At 36.9% G+C, this 20035-nt stretch overlaps 2 protein-coding genes across 3 annotated transcripts; both read left to right on the top strand.

Annotated features, from left to right (window-relative positions):
• The first annotated feature begins 2335 nt into the window (after window positions 1-2335).
• Window positions 2336-4800, top strand: slc35g2a (solute carrier family 35 member G2a). Its single transcript, XM_079451743.1, has 2 exons — window positions 2336-2525; window positions 3407-4800. The coding sequence occupies exon 2, from the start codon at window positions 3436-3438 to the stop codon at window positions 4660-4662; it is 1227 nt and encodes a 408-aa protein (XP_079307869.1). The 5' UTR covers window positions 2336-2525; window positions 3407-3435; the 3' UTR covers window positions 4663-4800.
• A 6344-nt stretch (window positions 4801-11144) lies between these two features.
• On the top strand, window positions 11145-16893 carry nck1a (NCK adaptor protein 1a). Of its 2 annotated transcripts, XM_079451747.1 has the most exons (4): window positions 11149-11227; window positions 14775-14798; window positions 14889-15595; window positions 15894-16893. In XM_079451747.1, the coding sequence occupies exons 1-4, from the start codon at window positions 11194-11196 to the stop codon at window positions 16086-16088; spliced, it is 960 nt and encodes a 319-aa protein (XP_079307873.1). In that variant the 5' UTR covers window positions 11149-11193; the 3' UTR covers window positions 16089-16893. The 2 variants fall into 2 exon arrangements, with proteins under 2 accessions (XP_079307874.1, XP_079307873.1); XM_079451748.1 differs by lacking the exon at window positions 14775-14798 and having other exon boundaries at window positions 11145-11227.
• The last annotated feature ends 3142 nt before the right edge of the window (window positions 16894-20035 follow it).

The following is a 20035-nucleotide window of genomic DNA, read 5'->3' as shown; positions in this document are numbered from 1 at the left end:
ACCACGTTTATTTGGATAATGAATTAAATAAGTGAACTGACTGGTGAGTGCTCAGAAAAACATGAATAACCTGCCTGATTTATTCATTTTCCTGGGAACTCTTTGACTCAACTGCTTTGAACATTTATTAGAATTCTTCTCAATTGAGGCCTGTATTCATACAGCATACCAAACATTATTTGTCTTGTGGAAAAGGGTGTATTTCTCTGGAATAAATCTAATTCTCCCTCTCTTCTGTCTATCTTCTGTTACTCCAGTTCTGCTTTAGATCTGTTATCCTTTTCTGACAAGGTTATTCTCTCACTTTCCAGGAATACATCATGGTTTTCTGCATTCACCCAGATATACAACTACTACAAATGTTTAGCTGGGTTCTTCAGAGAGCTAGTTGATTTAATTTTTGGAAATTAATGGTTGATTTTTACAATTAATAAATTGTGTTTTATCAGAAGCTGTAAAAAACTGCAGAAAATACACCAAACTGCATTTACTACGACAAACAGCTAAAAAACATCAGCTCAGAACACGTAAGCCAGTTTGCCCATTCTGTTTTGGAGGAGCAAATATTGGCTAATGCTGCATTATGGCCTATGTCATCAAAACAATATTTGAATGGAAAGACATGCTGGAGTATATTTATCTGTGTTTCTATGTTAAATGCAAAACCTAAAGTTAACACATTTAGTGAAATTAACCAAAAATAAGTGAAAACCCATTTCCATTTACCTTTACTTGGTGTACGTGGTACAAATTGGAAACAACGTAATAAAATCCCACAACATTCACAAATTCACAGCATAAATCATGCTCATTCACTTATGTATTCCCAAGTGTGCGAAAGCACATTCATGGAGATAATTACATTAGTATAGGCAACTCTGTTTCTTTTCTTGGTGCCTGTAGAATGAGTTTCATAAATCATTCCCAACACAGCTCAAAGAAGAAAAGAGCCTGGATGTGTCCTTGATCTGTCTGTTTGAGACACAATGTCGTGAAAAACTGGAGTGAAATGGACATCAATCCATAAGAGGCAAACAGAGATGCTGAGGACATTTTCTGATACACCCTAACAATGTGAAATCAATGAAACTAGAACACTGAAAAGACGTTGGAACGTCTGAAGTCATCAAGCTTCCTGTCTGAGTCATAAAAATCTTAAATTACTAGGCGAGTCATGTTCGCAGATGTCCCAACGACCATGTAGTGTTAATAACATGTATGAATCTGCTCACATGTATAGTGTTTATTCAGGGAGCGTCACACACTGGCTATTTTGAGCATTAAATAACACTTAAAGGTAAATGGACGGTCCTCTAGACTGAACTGCGTGTTCTGGTGAACGCTCATGTGGTTACTATGGAAACAGGGCCTTGCTGTTTTCACAGGCCCTTGTGTGTTATTCTTATTATTAAGTCTCAACACTCAACAAATAATAATAAAGATATCGAATTGTTTGTACGATAAACACATTTAGGAAAAACTAATTGGACTTTAATATTATCCTCAACATGACATGAAATGCAACGATCTACAATATCTTTACTTAACTGTTTTACTTTACTTTTTCCACATTTATTTTAAAATGAATTTGCAAACACAACTGTGTCTCTGAAAAAGCTATCAGAATACCAATCAGTTGTTGGGAGGTCAATGCTCCTGCTGAGATCTCCCATCATTATGCTAACAGGAGTCACAGGGATCACATCGTATCATGAAATATAAATGATGCACTTCTTGACTCTTAAATATGATCGCATTTGAAATGCATGTTTAAAAGGCTGCAAAGGGCAGTGTACAGTATTTATTTTTATACCACTGAAGTACGCTTGCTGTCATCTTCTTTGTCTCAACAGTGCACAGAGTTATTTGCTCCATAAACCTATAATAATGCAGTATGTTTGCAATTAACATAATGCAATAATGTTAATATTAAAGCTATATGATTTAACAATTTCTACATAATATGACATCATTTTATAAATAATATATAATTAATATAACATGCTACCTTTAATTTTAAAGCTTTTTAACTTTTACATTTAAAGCCGTTTTTATGGTAACAGCTATATGGAAATTCAACTGGGGTCCTTGTCTGGATGTCATTGGCATTCTTTACATTACATTTGTGTGATGATTTACCCACTTTGCCTTGAAATTCTCCTTGAAAAACAAGTGTTTTTTAATAAATGGTGCGATCATAAGAAGACATTTCAAATGTTTATATGGAATCATGACATGTAATTCAAACGATGTGAGATAAAGTTGTACTGCGTCAATGACACGCTCCTCCCCCTGATTGACGCACGCTTCCACATCATCTGAGATCTTCAGGATCGATCCGGTGTGATGTCACAGCGAACCCAGCTGATGTGCCCTGTTATCCATGCAGAGAAATCCATGAACGTCTCCGCGTACAGTAAGACACGTGAGGACTAAACATGTTGACTTACGAATAGAGCAATCATCAAAGGATCTTATACAGTCGATCGAGGATCTTCAATGGTGAGAGGTTTTTGAGAGGACAGGTGAGATGATGTTCAGTTGAAAATCGGCTTTCTTTGTCGTTGCGCACCTGCTTTTAAACAGATTTCCCATTCATATGCCCCATGTGGTTATGAAATCCGTAAAGAGTTTCATGTAAAATCTATATGATTAGACGTATAAGGAATATTTTCATGTTGGATTAAAGGATGATGCGTCGAGCTCTGTGTAGTACTAGAGACTGACAGCTGCTTCATTCATAAAATCGGAGAATGCGCGCGATCGGTTCTGGTCTTTGATCAGAAGCCAAATGTCATTCACCGAATCATCTACTGCTTTTTGCGTCAAGCGACATGAATAAAGGGTCCTTGTCATAAACCATGTGCTTAAAAAAGCTCAAATATGGTACACACATTATGGTCCCTATAAATGTATAGCTTATTGCAGTAACATAGATACATACCATCTCCCTCATTTGAAATGAATATAGATGTAAAATGAACAAATGCAATACCGAATGACTTATTTGTGTGTAGAGTTTGCAATAGAGACCGTCTAACAGTTGCCTATGTAGGTTACAATCATTTTGAGAGAAAAAAACGTATTGTTACAGATCCAAACACACTCTCTGTATACCAGAAAGCTTGTCATATAATATGTGCCATGCTTTAATTATGTTGTGAGATATTGGATATAAGCTTTACGACTGAGTTTGCCATAGAGACAGTCTGCAGTTGCCTATGTAGGTTACAATCATTTTGAGAGAAAAAAACTTATTGTTACAGATCCAGACACACTCTGTATACCAGAAAGCTTGTCATATGTGCCATGCTTAAATTATGTAGTGAGATATTGAATATAAGCTTTACTAGAGTTAATACTATTTATGAATTATCTGTGTGCAATTCCTTCCCCTCACATTCAGGAGCTACTTGACACATCTGGTTTACCAAAATGGACGAGCCACCGTCAAAGCATTTGCTTGGCTCCAAGAAGAGAGTCAAAATCCACCCCAACACAGTCACGGTCAAATACGCCACTCACTTTCCCCAACCTGGAGACGAGGGTTACGAAGATGCTCCCTCCTTCGAAGACTTTGGCTCATTTGTGGAAGAGACCTCAGACAGAAAGCGACTGACTTCCAGCAAGTCTGGCAGAACTTTTTCCAAACAGCCTGGGGATCAGAAAGAAAAAGGGGTGGGAGGTCAGTTGCAGAGCTTTGGGGAGGCTTCGGTGTTCTCCTCACGCATGACTTGGGCGGCTCTGTTTGGGGCGGCTCTGGCTCACGGCTGCGTGGCTCTCCTCACGCGTCTGGCTGCCGACCGCTCGAAGGTCCCATCGCTGGAGCTTCTCTTCATCCGTTCTGACATCCAGATCCTGTCCATTTGTGTTGTGTCTTACTATAAGGAGCCCGCCTTTGGACCCAAGGGCTACAGACTGCGGCTCTTCCTCTATGGCGTGTGCAACGTCATCTCCATTACGTGTGCGTATACCTCCTTTGCCATCGTGCCACCCAGCAATGGCACCATTATGTGGAGGGCCACCACGACAGTCTTTAGCGCTGTACTGGCGTTTTTACTCATTGATGAGCGATTGGGAATGACAGACGTGGTGACGGTCATCAGTAGCGTCTTTGGTCTTTGCTTGGTCATGATTCCTAACATTCTAGGAGAGCATAAATCTCTGGGTTTCTGGAAAGAGGCTTTTGGATACACCATGACAGTAATGGCAGGCCTGATGGCCGCCCTTTCTATGATCATATATCGGGCGATAAAAGAAAAGGTGAGTATGTGGGTAGCACTTTTCACCTTCGGCTGGACCGGAATGGTATGGGGGCTGTCCACAATGTTCATCCTACAGGAGCCCATTATTCCGCTGGATGCAGAGACGTGGGGGTATCTCATCAGCATCTGCATCTGCTCCACCGTGGCGTTCCTGGGGGTTTACTATGCTCTCAACAAGTTCCACCCTGCGCTTGTCAGCACCGTGCAGCACATGGAAATAGTTGTCGCTATGCTTCTGCAGCTTATTGTTCTCCGTATGGTTCCCTCAGTCTATGACATCATCGGGGGTCTCATCATCATTATAAGTGTTGTTGTGCTGACCGCCGTAAAGCTTTACTGGGTGGGAAAGAGCAAAAGAGAGGAATATGAAGAAATCCTTGACTCACCAATCAAATGATTATTTATTGATAGATTGTTTTGAAGTATATTGTTTTTCAAGCCTTAAATTGATGCTGTCCATCTGTGATTGAGATTCTCACGAATGTTTAAGAAAAATATCTTAATGTCATTGATAAAGTGTCATTTGTGAAGTTGTCTTTGACTACTGTATTATGTGAATTTAAAAGTGGATAGTGATTATTTTTATCCTGTCAAACGTGTTTTGTGTGTCATGTTTTATTAGGCACAATGCATTCATTTAAATATGATTACAATTTAGTAATAGAATAAAAAAGACTCTGCTGCACAAGTTGGTCTATACATTGGAAAATGCCTGCAATATACCTGCACCATTTAAATGATTCTCTAAATGTGTGAGGTCAAGTGTGCCCCCTGTTGGTACTACGTAGATTTAATCTGGGAAGAGGAGCTGTTGACAAAACATGCCTTGCGCAAAACATATTTTCCTATATATGTACTGTCAATATATACATGTAATATATGTTTGAAAATATATAGAATATATTGTATAATATACACTGTTAATATAATTCAATATATTAAATAATACATAAGGAATTGCTGCTTTTCTTATATTTGAAAAATATAAGCAATTGGATCCAATATATGGAAATGTGCTATTTAATTTAATTATATTTTCCAGTATATTCCCATATATTGGGATGACTGATTGAATTACAGTCAGTTTAAATGTGATCTGACAAAAGTGAGGGATCTCTGCTCCCATAAGATGTCATGTGATACAGTTTAAAAGGAATTCTGAACTTAACAGCATGTCAACAGCAGTAATATAGAACATTATATAATATAATATAGAAAACATTATTTTCTGAGTGTAGCAGACAAGGTCCTTTAAAAACAGTTCAAACGTTAATTTCCTGGGGAATAATCACTTAATGAAAATATTTGTTCATTTAGGCGATTGCTAATAATGTTTCTCTAAAAAGAGAAACGTTTTAACTACAATGAAATCTGAATGTGAAGATTTGTCTATTTTGTATCTGTTGTTTGTTTAAATATAATCAAATAGTAATGCAACTAGATTTTCAAAGACCCATATTCTCATGAATAAAAACATTTATCAGTTTAGAGTGCATTTCCATGAGAACCTATCAGTGTTGCTTGCACAATGTTTGCTCTGTTATATTGTCATTTTCTATACTATCCAAGAGGTGGCAGAAATGGATCAACTAAAGACCATACAACTTGTACAACCGGTGAATTTATATTTTATTATATACAATAAAAATATACAGTAAAACACAAATAAAAAGAAAATATTTTGCATTTCAATTTAAGTTGTGAATGTACTTTTTAATAGTTTTTTTTATTAAAATCAATAGACTTGCATGAAACTAGTACAAAGTGGAAACGTATATTTTTATCAATACTTAAAGTACAACATGCAGACTATTTGCAATAGTTATCAAACCTGCACCCACATCACATACCAGTTTAAATATCAATCATTTGATGTAGTAGCTTTAACATTTGTGGTTTACTTTATCACCAACACGGTCCAGCATGTATTGCCTCCCTAGATAAATCAACAGGCTTGGCTCAAGAACCTACAATCGGTGTTGTAACTGCTTCAAAGAATGGCAGCCTGCTGGTTCACTGTAATAAGAGCTTGTGAATGTGGAGAAGTGATCTCTCACAGGCCTCATGAGATGCAGATGTGGTCTTGGTAGACTTCAGAACAGGACTCAAAGATGGACTTTTGATTTTTAGCAGTACCTTTCTCTGGATCTTACTGAATTCTAATTATTTTGAAAAGAATTACAAGCAACTAAAAGGAAGAGAGAACTGAAAACAATGTGTAAGCCTTTAAGTAAAAATAACTATTTTATATATTTATATATGTTTTAGATTTTTTAATTTCCGGCCCAGCTGCCAGAAAATGTCAATTTTTTTAACAAGATTTCTTTTTTATATTGTTAATTTTTTTAATATGGTCAAAAACTATCAAATTACAGAACAAGACAACACATTTACAAGAAAAATGGTGAAAACCATTTAATATATATCCTTGTATAATAATCCTATAATTGTATAGTGTACAGGTCCGTAGCCAGGTTCTTTTTTTCAAAAAGTGGACCTTTTTGCAGTTTTTCTCCTCGTTTTGTATTTAATTACGAGGTTCAAATACTTCATTTTGGTGACCTTGTATGCACTCATTTCTGCTGGATTAGCTTGTCTGCTGGTATCTTAACTAAAATATTTATTGCATTGTTGTCAAATTGCTTCCTCATGTAACACTTTTGTCAGTCCATACACAGTTCATAAGTTTAAAGACCACACTAACAACAGAATAGATTTAATGAACTTTACTGAAATATTAATAATAATTATTCTCATCATAATTTCTTCACTCTCTGTCAATGCCTCTTTGCTATGTTTTATTATTATAATCACGCTACGTTTATATGGCTATTATATTGTAGACAGGGGTCCCCAAACTTTTTCTGAAAAGGGCCATATAATTCTCCCTGTCTTTAATGGGGGGCCGGGTCGTTTGTAACAGAAAATTACATGGGCCGGAGGCACTACTTGAATTATTGTGGAGATTTAATTATGATATGAAATGTATTTATTATGCCTCCTAATGGTATAATAGTTTATTAATATTTAATAGTTTAGTGCTACTCAAATTCAAAACATTTTCTCATGCATATTAATTAACCACTCTATTTCCCAACCGCTTGGCCATTTTGTCGTCTCTTTTTTTCGATGCTTAGCGCGTCAGTTTTATCGCAATGGTACACTATGAATTTAACAAATTATTAGGCTATGAGTAACTTTGGGTCTGAAAGCCAATATTCTGACGCTTGCTCACGGCCCTACTAGAGCAAGCTCCTGATTGGTTAACGCTGCGCGAATTGTCGCCAAAAAACCGACTTAAATTCTCGACCTTTGGCAGTGAGGGGGGGTTCGTTCGAACCACCCGAACCCCCCCTGCCTACCTGTATATGTCACTTGCACTGTTATCTCTCGCAGGCATTTTGTCTTTAGCTTTGGAAGTCCCTAAATTATCCCTGTCCTCAGTCCTGTTCTGTTTTAGTTCTGGTTTTGTCCAAAGTATTGACAAATGATACCATGTCCACTATGTGAAACATGTCTAAAACAGCTTTCAAAAGCAGAAGTTCAATGTAAGGAGACCTGACATCAGTGCTGATACTGAGTCAGAACACACATCGATTGGATCCTCCCATCTTTTCTGATACTTGGCAATTTAGAAATGTTTTACTCTTATGATTGCAAGTTCAAATGATGCAATAGTCCAGCAGTTAAGCGAAAACATTTCAGTCAAAGTCAAAGTCTGCTTTATTGTCAATTCTGCCACATACAGTACATCTACATTCCTCTAAAGGATTATAAGGAACACCTGTTCCATTTCTCATTAATGCAATTATCCAATCAACCATGGCACATGGCAGTTGCTTCAATGCATTTAGGGGTGTTGTCCTGGTCAAGACAATCTCCTGAACTCCAAACTGAATGTCAGAATGGGAAAGAAAGGTGATTTAAGCAATTTTGAGCGTGGCATGGTTGTTGGTGCCAGACGGGCCGTTCTGAGTATTTCACAATCTGCTCAATTACTGGGATTTTCACGCACAACCATTTCTAGGGTTTACATAGAATGGTGTAAAAAGGGAAAAACATCCAGTATGCGGCAGTCCTGTGGGCGAAAATGCCTTGTTGATGCTAGAGGTATGGAGCAAAGCATTTGTGAAGCCACAACACACACAATCTTGAGGCGGATGGGCTACAACAGAAGAAGACCCCACCGGGTACCACTCATCTCCACTACAAATAGGAAAAAGAGGTTACAATTTGCACGAGCTCACCAAAATTGGACAGTTGAAGACTGGAAAAATGTTACCTGGTCCGATGAGTCTCGATTTCTGTTGAGACATTCAGATGGTAGAGTCAGAATTTTGCATAAACAGAATGAGAACATGGATCCATCATGCCTTGTTACCACTGTGCAGGCTGGTGGTGGTGGTGTAATGGTGTGGGGGATGTTTTCTTGGCACACTTTAGGCCCTTAGTGCGAATTGGGCATCGTTTAAATGGCACAGCCTACCTGAGCATTGTTTCTGACCATGTCCATCCCTTTATGACCACCATGTACCCATCTCCTCTGATGGCTACTTCCAGCAGGATAATGTACCATGTCACAAAGCTCGAATCATTTCAAATTGGTTTTTTGAACATGACAATGAGTTCACTGTACTAGAATGGCCCCCAAAATCACCAGATCTCAACCCAATAGAGCATCTTTGGGATGTGGTGGAACGGGAGCTTCGTGCCCTGGATTTGCATCCCACAAATCTCCATCGACTGCAAGACTAAAGAATAGACTAAAGAATTCTAAAGAATGCTTTCAGCACCTTGTTGAATCAATGCCACGTAGAATTAAAGCAGTTCTGAAGGCGAAAGGGGGTCAAACACAGTATTAGTATGGTGTTCCTAATAATCCTTTAGGTGAGTTTATATAGAGGATTTAAATTGTGTTACTCTCAGACCCATGGTGCATACAAATAACTCCAACACAGAATAAAAGAAAAATATATATAAGAAAATACAGAATATATATACAGATTATATCAAATACAACTATAACAAGCAGGGATATTTAAAAAAAATGAAGAACATAGGTAATGGCAGATTTGTATAGGATTTAATATGATTGAGTTTTTTGCTGAAGTATAGCCTGTGAACATTTTCATAAGTGCAGTTAATAAATGATGTGGTCATGGGGTCATTCTTAATTGATAACAATGAGGTAATTGGCTGCTGATGTTTGCTGATAGAATGCCTTATTGTTCTTTGTTCAACGTATTGTATCAGCATTACCCATTGTCTCTTCACAAACATTTTCTGAAATTGCTAATCTGATGCTTTTAAGAGTTAAACATCTAATATTACTTATGAGACCAGTATCATTGGTATTAGTCAAATGTTAAATCAGTTTTGTCACTCAATTTGTCTTTGATGAAATACACAATGCAACTATCTGAGCATGTTTGTAATGTAAACTCAAATATGTATATTTTCCTCATTGTTTTTGAGTGCTTGGTTATTTCTTCCATTATTTACACTGTCTGTGAGATGTAATCATGTTCTGTCAGCCGTCGTAGTGTTTCGATAGGAGGGGTAGTGGTTGAGTGAGATGCAATGTGCTTCCTTGCCGCTAGATATTACTGACTGGACCTTTAAAATGATTTGTTTGTCATGTCTGTTGCACACTGACTGGAACATAAGGTATTATGTCTAAGAGCAGATTTGACTATTCTGAAAGTTACAATTAATAAACAGATTAACAAAGAAAAGAATCCCCCACGGTAGTGCCAGTTTGTTTGATTATAAAATTCTTAAAGTAAAGTATTGTTTTGTTTAAGAGGCAGCTGTTCATAAGCCTTTAATAGGCTGATATTTCTAAAAAGTGTAAACACTTTGCCGCATCAAAACACTGCTCTTTCTTTAAGCAACTGACCAGCCCAACAGCATCATGAGGCGGGCTTAACAGTAGAATATTTGGGAAAACAGTACGTCAAAAGCAACCTGCCTATCAAAAGACTGGTGTAAATCAGTTCATGTACATTTGCCAAGTTGGCACTGTCCTTCGACCTGTATGTTCTTTGACCTTTGATGTGTATTGTCAAAAAAGTATACTGTTAAAAGACCCATCTTCCTTTAAAACATTTTGTTTTTTGACAGCTCCTCAGCTCCTGTGGTCTCATGGGATTTAATAATGTCTGATGCAGGGAGACATTATTTTGCTATTTCATCATTTAGTTATGCAGTACACACTTCTAAGAGACCAATTTCTCTCTCTCCTTCTGTTTTCATAATTTTTTCTTTAAAGGTTGGATGTTGCTTACAGCAGACTGTGTGCGTGTGTGTGTCCTTTTCTCGGGCACTGAACAGTTCAGGATGCAGTCCAGGTAGCTGTAACTGTGACCTCATTCTCTTAAAATTACAGCCCTGTGCAGTGGACCAGGTGTTCCAGAGATGCAGTTGATACTCTCATCTTTCTCAAGAGCTCTGCAGGATTGTAAACAACTCTAAAAGCCAAAGACCTGAGAGAACTATGAAAACTTGCTTGTGCCACCACTACACAAAATGTTAAATCAGCTATGAAATTATTGATAAAAGACTTTTAAGTAGTTAAACTAGTTAAACAGTTTGTTTACCCTAAAATCTCAAAAATTCTGTCATTGGTTACTATTAGTTCCTTGATATAAAAGATAGTAATCTTGGGAGTGTTCTAGTGGTCTGTTTGTTGGATATTTCTCTGTCTGTAATGTCACAAGAGTCTCATGAGTTTCTATACAGTTAGTGTGTGGGGCCCGGTCAGCCACTTTAGAGTCTGCAGAAAAGAACCATTGACACCCGATTGGCTAAAAGTGGTCATGTGGGTGGGGTGGAGAGCTGCTCTGTCAATAACTCTGGACTTTCAGGAAGTTCACATGGAATTGCTGCTCTGTTACAGAAAGAGGGAGCAGTCCTCGCAGAGCTCGTAATGGATATGGCAAATCTTTTTAAACACTTCTTTCGTGAGTACTGTTTTATTTTCTCTGAATGACTGAATATTACACATTGAACAGTTATTGCCATTGTGCTTTTTGCATGTAGCGTTGACAACTTTTCTTTTGAAGAAAGCACAATTTCTCTGAATGATGTGTCAACAATAGATGGGAATTTGTGTATTTACTTGTAATGGAAAAACATGTTTGTTTTGAAAAGCTTGAAAAGAGGGCGGATAAGGAGTTCAAAGCTGACTGCACATGCACTGACAGTAAATGCACAGGGTTATGAAGAAATAAAATAACTACTGTTGCTTTTAGGTTTCTTTTTTTAATCAAGATGTGTGCTTCTTCTAAAAGAACTTCAAAACAACTATGCTATGTCTGGGTCAACATCAGCTATGTCTGTTTTTTAGGGAAGATGAAAAGTTAAGAATAATTACTTGAACTTTAGGTCAACACCAGGATGTCAAAGTAAATTGATAAGTAAATTTATTTTATTTTCTATTCCATTTTAAATTACACGGTTGCCAGAATTTGGGTCTGAGCAGTGTTTATTTTTATTTCTTAAAAGTGCATAAATGAATAAATCTAAGGAACAAAAAAGTGACAACTTCGATTTGAATGATTTACTAGAAAACCAAACAGCGATTTGAATATAGTTTATATTAAAATGAAAAAGTGTTTTTAAGTACAACAATTTGAATAATATTTATTATTTTGTTATCTTTTGTAATTGTTGTGTTAACATTCATTCACAACTTTTCATTCTAAATATGTTATATAATAGGTAATCAAACATATTCTATAGTTTTCAAAACAAAAATTATTTTCACTCTCATGGTGCATCAAAAAAGTGCCTAATGACAGGCTGTGAAGTACACACAACATTGAATCCTCACCTTAAGTTTGCATGAATTTAAAGGAGAGCATAACTACATCCAGGTTCTTCAAAATCATTCTGTTTTCTATAAATTGTCCATAAGGGGTAGGAAATAGCAGCCAGCCCTACTTTTGAAAAATAAAGGTTCTTCACAATGCCATAGAATTGCTTTTTTTGTCAGAATGGTTCCATAAAGAACCTTTTCTGAAGGTAAAGAACCTTTGACAGGATGTCATCGCTGTGAAGAACCTTTTAAGCACCTTTATTTTTAAGAGTGTAACTTGGACACTCTAAAAAATCAAAGCAGAAACACACGTAGCACTCCCCCCATCTCCAGTACTGTCAACTTGAGCTGCTCTGTAAAGGACCGGAAGTTCTGTAATTCAACACAGATTTCAAGCACAGAAACACATTAGGATGTAAGGGGGAAAATAATGAAGGCCTCTGAATGTGCGTGTGTGTTTGTTTCTCCATTTATTATCTTATTCTGTATCCTTTGTAACACACTGAGCATTTCAGAGTGTTTTATTCCGAATTATAGTGGACAGTGAAAAGTTTGTACAGGACAACAGTGAAACCTCAAGAACAAAAGCACAGCAGCGATTTGCAGCTTGCATAAAGCGCAATGAAAAGAGTATGTCAGAAAATGACCCTCCTTATTTGCGTTTGCCTTTGTTATTTTGGTTTTGTTTGCTCCCCTTTGAATACGTTGAATACACGCACTAGAACATTCAGCTTCCCGGAGAAGAAGGGAAAAATGACTGGCTGCTCAGATGGCTTCTTGCCAACGCTCTTTCTTGCTCTCAACGTCTGCCTTTCTTTTTTTCTCTGTGTATTAGTATGCCATGGAAGTTCAGAGAGGCTATTGTATACCAAACGGAGGCGTCACCAAGCACAAAAGAAAAATGCCTCATGTTCTATACAGAAGTTTAATGTGTGTGATGTTTGCATTCAGAAGGTCTGCGGTAAATGAATCACAGAGTAAAATATATAGTTCCTTATTGTCCGATTGATAAAGAAAAGAACAAAACAGCTGGGAGGTCAAAGGACAGCAAACGTGCGCCCAAGTTCAGAGGTTTTTATTTGCATGACCATATGTTGCATTCTGCATAGAATGAATGGTGCTGCCATTTGTGACAGTTTTTGGAAACTAGTTGTGTTTGTGAGGAGGCTATTTGTCTAATGATGTCATTGGTGGAGTGAGCTCAGCAGAACAGAAACAAAGGCGGGCCGTTTTGGCTGCGCGGACTGCCACGGGTCACGTTACATTGATAATCATATTCAGCTTATTGAAAACCACGACTAGGCTCTTTTAATATTGAGCACAGATGACAAAAAAATTAGGGCAATCCAACATGCACTATACGTTTCTTAGGAAATTACCGACATGCAAACCCATTTTTAAAGTACATATAGTGTGCAAACTCATTTTATTCTGCACTCCTCCTTCCCAAGATTTTCTGTTTTCATATAGATCTGTGGTACCACACCAGGCCCTATACGCTTTCAAATTCCTTTCTGTTCTTGAGGAAGAATTCCACCACCATATCTCTACATTTGAATGGTTTTTCGCGTGTGGAAATTGACTGGAAAGCTGAGGTGCCGATGTTCTGCTCGTCAGAGGAAATGAAACAAAAGCAAGCAGGATACAGTGCCTCAAGCTATGTCCTTGAGTCACTTCATATAAAGACTCGCCTGTTCATTCACTTTTCCACACGTCCACATTTTCTGTTTTGATTTACTTCTCTGAGTTACGTCACAGATGAACATGATCGTCATTTATCAATGATATTGTCTTTCCATGGTTTCCATGGTAATTAAGAACGCTGTCTTTGTGGGTTGTTGTAAAATGAGTTTGAAAAGTTTAACTTTGAATAGCAGAAGAGTATATTGTGAGGTTTTGTTAGTGACAGCATTGAAATACAGGAAATGTTGCTATCACTCTTCTGCATTTTCTTCCTGTTTAAGTGCATGGCTGGTCAAAAATTAGATTTCCTTTTCATTTGGAGGGGAGATTCCCATTTTCTGGTTAACGGGAATGATTGACGTGTTATATTAGTTATTAGCAAGATGTATTTGATTATTTTCTGACTTAAAGGGGAAGTTTTTACTCACCCACATGGCGTTAAACATGTTTAGAGAACTTCCGGCGTCTTCAGAGCACAAATTAAGATATTAAGGTGACATCCGAGAGATTTCCAGGCCTCTTCATAGACATCATGGTGTCAGTTTTTGCCAAGGTCCAGAAAAGTGCCAAAGACATTTTTATGAAGCGACGAGAATGCTTTGTGTGCGAAAAACAAACCAAAATACCGACTTTAATTGATATATTCTCCTCAGTCTTGTCAGTGTATGAAGTGCATTCACAGGAGCACTTCTTCTTCGTCTTCTTCTTGGACGAGAGTCAGCTATGCACAAACCTAATACTCATGCGATAAAGTGTTCTCGTCCAAGAAGAAGACGAAGAAGAAATGCTCTCGTGAACGCGCATTTACATTTACTCACCATGAAGTGGTTTCAAATTTGTTTAAAGAATTTTGTTCTGCTAAACACAAAGGAAGATATTTGGAAGAATGTTTGTAACCAAACTGATCTGTGGGACCATTGACTACCATAGTATAATAAATTACAAAGGTGCCAGAGGACTGTTTGCCTTCTCACCATTATCAAAATATTTTCTTTTGTGTTCAACAGAACCTTCCTATCATGGATACAAAGGTTAAGTTTAAGACACAATACCCACGATAAAAAAAAGAAACATGTTCTTGCTAACATGCTAACAACACATCACTCTTCATTTGTTTGCAGGGATTGGAAAGGCAAAGCAGAAAAGCTGCATGAAAGAATTACCCTCCACCGCTGATAAATACACTGACAATGATGAACGACTTTATGACCTCAACTTACCAGCACTGGTCAAGTTTAACTACACTGCAAAACGTGAGGATGAACTTTCATTGGTCAAGGGCACAAAGGTCATCGTCATGGAGAAGTGCAGCGACGGATGGTGGCGAGGAATCTATAAAGGCCTTTCCGGATGGTTCCCCTCCAATTACGTCACAGAAGAGGTACATGGAACAATGAGAGGAGGCACTTATAAAGAAAAACTGACCCCCATTGGGCACAATAACAATGGTACTCATGTTCTCCAAACCGTACAAGCACTTTATCATTTTGGCTCCGGTAATGATGAGGAGCTCAGTTTTGACAAAGATGAACTTATGGATGTGCTGGAAAAACCAGAGAATGACCCTGAATGGTGGAAGTGCATGAAACAAAATGGCCAAGTGGGTTTAGTGCCGAAGAACTATGTTACAGTTGTACAGACATCTAATAATGAACTGGGAATCTCCGGACCACCTACTTCAAACTATGATTACATTAGGCCTTGTATAAATGGAAAGTTTGGAGGACAGTTGTGGTACTATGGCAAAGTGACACGACACCAGGCAGAGATGGTCTTGAACCAGAGGGGTGTGGATGGTGATTTTCTCATCAGAGACAGCGAGTCTACGGTAAATCTGTCATCACACATTTAGTTATTGCCATACTTTCCCAACTGCCATGTTCTTTTTTTAATGAATCTGTAAGTAACAATGCAAAAAGCCACAAAAACACAGATCCAATAGCAGCTTTATGACATTCCAGACAGAGAATGTTTACATAAATGACGTCATTGCCTCCAAAGCAGCCTTTTATTCAGTTATTATGGTATGAATGGAATTTTGCATAATTATTTTCTATGTATGCAGCTATTCTGACTTTCCATTTGTACTTTGTTGTGAATAATACTTTTTATTTTTTGCTTTTCAGCCAAATGACTTTTCCATTTCTTTGAAGGCAATGTGTAAAAACAAACATTTCAAGGTGCAGCAAAAAGATGAACTCTACTGCATTGGTCAGCGCAGGTTCAGCTCAATGGAGAAATTGGTGGAACATTACAAAAGGGCCCCCATATTTACCAGTCATCAGGGAGATAAACTGTATCTGATAAAAGCGTTATCCTAAACCTAAAGGAGCAACATTCTCTACACATTTCAAGCCTGGCATCAATCTGCAACATTTCACATTAGTGGAGAATGTTCTTAGAATGATTTTGATTTCATTTTATGTTAATAGATGTGCACTTACAATGCCATACAACAAATAAAATGTTAACAATGCTTTAACATTGGTCCAATGTGGGCTATTAAGTGAATTTAAATCTGCACATTTACAAGGATGTATATGAGTATGATAAGGTTTCTACCGCTGCCTTTTTAGTAAGAAATCATTTCACGCATTATTTGTATGTAGTAATTGGTGTTCTTGTAGCCTATTTTATCTGCTGTTTTAAATGTACAATCTTTCAATTACGTTTAAAGCGATACTTCACCCAAAAATAAAAATGATATCATGAATTACATAAACACATTTATGGGTGAGTAAATAATGATCATTATTGGGTGGAGTAACCCTTCAAGTAGTAAATGTGTCAAAACACCTAACAAGTGATAAATTAATCATCCGGAATGATCATGATATTTTCCCTTTTTATTTCATAGTTGTATTTGTATCATTATGACTGCTCTTTCTATGCAGTTTATTTTGCCATTGGGAAAATAAGCTCAAATGAATTGAGCTCATTGTTTCTCTTCCTAACAGAGCTTAACCAAACACCATGGCAAGTTAAAATCCACTTTATTTTACAAAAAATACTTTGTACTTTGTAACTGGTAGCAATCTGTAAACTGTGAATGTTGTTTATTTCCACTGTGAACTTGTAGTTTATCTTTGGTTCCTGATGAGTATTTAAATAAAGTATTAAACATACAAGAAGTATTTTATTGCATACTTAATTTGTGAAAGTTATCATTCTGCAAAGTCTATAGGATAAATGAATTCCTATGGTTTCATTTATTTAACACTAAAGAATAATTGATCAATCTGTAAAATATATTGTATGTGTGTGTGTGTGTGTGTGTGTGTGTGTATGGTATGTATGCTGGTATGTTATGTATGTATGTATGTATGCTGGTATGGTATGGTATGGTATGGTATGGTATGGTATGGTATGGTATGGTATGATATGGTATGATAAGGTTTGTATGTTTGTATATTTGTATGGTATGTATACTGTGGTATGGTTTGTATGTATGTATGCTGGTATGCTATAGTTTGTATGTATGTATGATGGTATGCTATGGTATGGTAAGGTTTGTATGTTTGTATATTTGTATGGTATGGTACGGTATGTATACTGTGGTATGGTTTGTATGTATGTATGTATGTATGTATGGTATGTATGTATGTATGTAAGTATGCTGGTATTGTATGTATGTATGTATGTATGTTGGTATGTATGCTGGTATGGTATGTATGTATGTATGTATGTATGTATGTATGTTAGTATGTATGCTGGTATGGTATGTATGTATGTATGTATGCTGGTATGGTATGGTATGGTATGTATGTATGCTGGTATGGTATGGTAATGTATGTATGTATGTATGTATGTATGTATGGTATGTATGTATGTATGTAAGTATGCTGGTATGGTATGTATGTATGTATGTATGTTGGTATGTATCCTGGTATGGTATGTATGTATGTATGTATGTTGGTATGTATGCTGGTATGGTATGTATGTATGTATGTATGTATGCTGGTATGGTATGGTATGATATGGTATGGTATGTATGTATGTATGCTGGTATGGTATGGTATGGTATGGTATGGTATGTATGTATGTATGCTGGTATGGTATGGTATGGTATGGTATGGTATGTATGCTGGTATGGTATGGTATGGTATGGTATGGTATGGTATGTATGTATGTATGTATGTATGTATGTATGTATGTATGTATGTATGTATGTATGTATGTATGTATGTATGTATGTATGTATGTATGTATGTATGTATGTATGTATGTATGTATGTATGTATGTATGTATGTATGTTTGTATGTATGTATGTATGTATGTATGTATGTATGTATGCTGGTATGGTATGTATGTATGTATGTATGTATGTATGTATGTATGTATGTATGTATGTATGTATGTATGTATGTATGTATGTATGTATGTATGTATGTATGTATGTATGTATGTATGTATGTATGTATGTATGTATGTATGTATGTATGTATGTATGTATGTATGCATGCTGGTATGGTATGTATGTATGTATGTAAGTATGCTGGTATGGTATGGTATGTATGTATGCATGTATGCTGGTATGTATGTATGTATGCTGGTATGTATGTATGTATGTATGTATGTATGTATGTATGTATGTATGCTGGTATGGTATGGTATGGTATGGTATGTATGTATGTATGTATGCTGGTATGGTATGTATGTATGTATGTATGCTGCAGGGGCGTTTCCTCCGAGGAGGCAAGGGAGGCGGTGCCTCCCCTCCCCCTCGAAATTAATCGAATGACAATATTATTAACAGTTCAGAAATAAAATAGGACAGCTGATAGAATGTGTTAAGCGAAATATGAGATCAATCAACGTATAAAACAGTGTGAAACAGCGACCCCGCTCGAAAGAAATCCAAAGGGAGGCAGCGTTACTCTTGCCTCCTCTAAGCTCATTGACTTTACATATAACCCCTAAAGCGTGCCGTGAGTTTGAGTGGGGGTAATTGAAAAGAATGGAGAAAAGTCACGTGAGAGGAGGCAATGCCTCCAACGGGCTATGATTGGATTAACTCATCAGCGAGATCCCGCCTTCCTGCTCGTCTTCATCATTCATTTTAAACTGCGGGCGCTAAATTAGATTGAACGTTAATTAAATAGTTTTATTAGTTGTATTAATCGGAGTTTAGGATTCGTTTCGCAGATGGCAGAGGCAGAGGAGTTATCGATTGTTGACAGAATATTACGTGGTTCAGATTTGTTCAAAAACGTTGTGATCAGGCTTGCTCAGGATAAGAGCAAGTTTAAAGTAAGTCACATCTATTTGATTTGATCTCTTAAATGCTTTGAATATTTCTGGGACTGCTAATAATTAAATTGATGGTATTGGTAATGATCAGGGCCAGACGGAATGCGCGTCCGCGGACCGCGGGTACCCGCGGATATTTCCGCGGAAGAGTAAGCATCAAGTACTCTGCTGTTTAGTGTTTCAATCTGATGATTTTATGGCGTGATCGATTCCAAAGACACCCACAGTCTACTTCTCAAGCGAATCTTATAGATCGTAATCGTTTCTAAAATAGGCTACAGAACAAGCGAATTTTACCTCACGCAAAGCAAAAGTAAAACTAATGAAGCAATCTGTCTATATAAATGTCCACACGATATGGTTGTCGTGTTCGTATTGCATGTTTTTGTTGATTAAAGCAAGCTTATCCTACACATAAAACTTGGGTTTAAGAAGCGCTGCGTAATCAGACGCAGCAAACTCACACACAATAATGCAATGAGCGAACAAGTTTGTTAAAGCGCTTATGTTTTTTTCCACATAAATTCCTTTCTTCTTCATCTCATGTGCTGAGACAGTAACACTGAAAGATCCATTAAAGTAGTCAAAAACACGACTGAGATCGTCATAGTTTAAAGCTGTGAACAGCATTTACATGATCATCATTATAAAAATATGTCATTCTGCATGTTAAATGTATATTATAAATAACCAAGTAGGTCTATATTCAATAATGGTGTTTATAAAACATGTTGATAACGTTTTTATTTAGGTTTAATTGCAATTTTGACAGCTGATTTGTAAATGCTTTTATTTTGTAAAGTTTAAAGGCCCATTCTCTCAAATCTTTTAACAAATTTATTTTAAAACCTTTTTTCAATTTATAACATATTTCAAACAATTTAAAAACTATTCGGCAGATTAAGAAAAAAATTCTGCGCAGAATTAACAAAAAAAGTCTGCAGATTCCGTCTGGCCCTGGTAATGATGTAATTCTTATATAGGAAATATAGTACCAGAGGAAGATGAAGGTGGTGT

Source organism: Barbatula barbatula (genome assembly GCF_947034865.1).
Source record: "Barbatula barbatula genome assembly, chromosome: 3".
NCBI classification, from domain to species: Eukaryota; Metazoa; Chordata; class Actinopteri; order Cypriniformes; family Nemacheilidae; genus Barbatula; species Barbatula barbatula.
The sequence above is the reverse complement of the archived record's forward strand: the minus strand, read 5'-3'. Positions and strand labels throughout refer to the sequence as shown.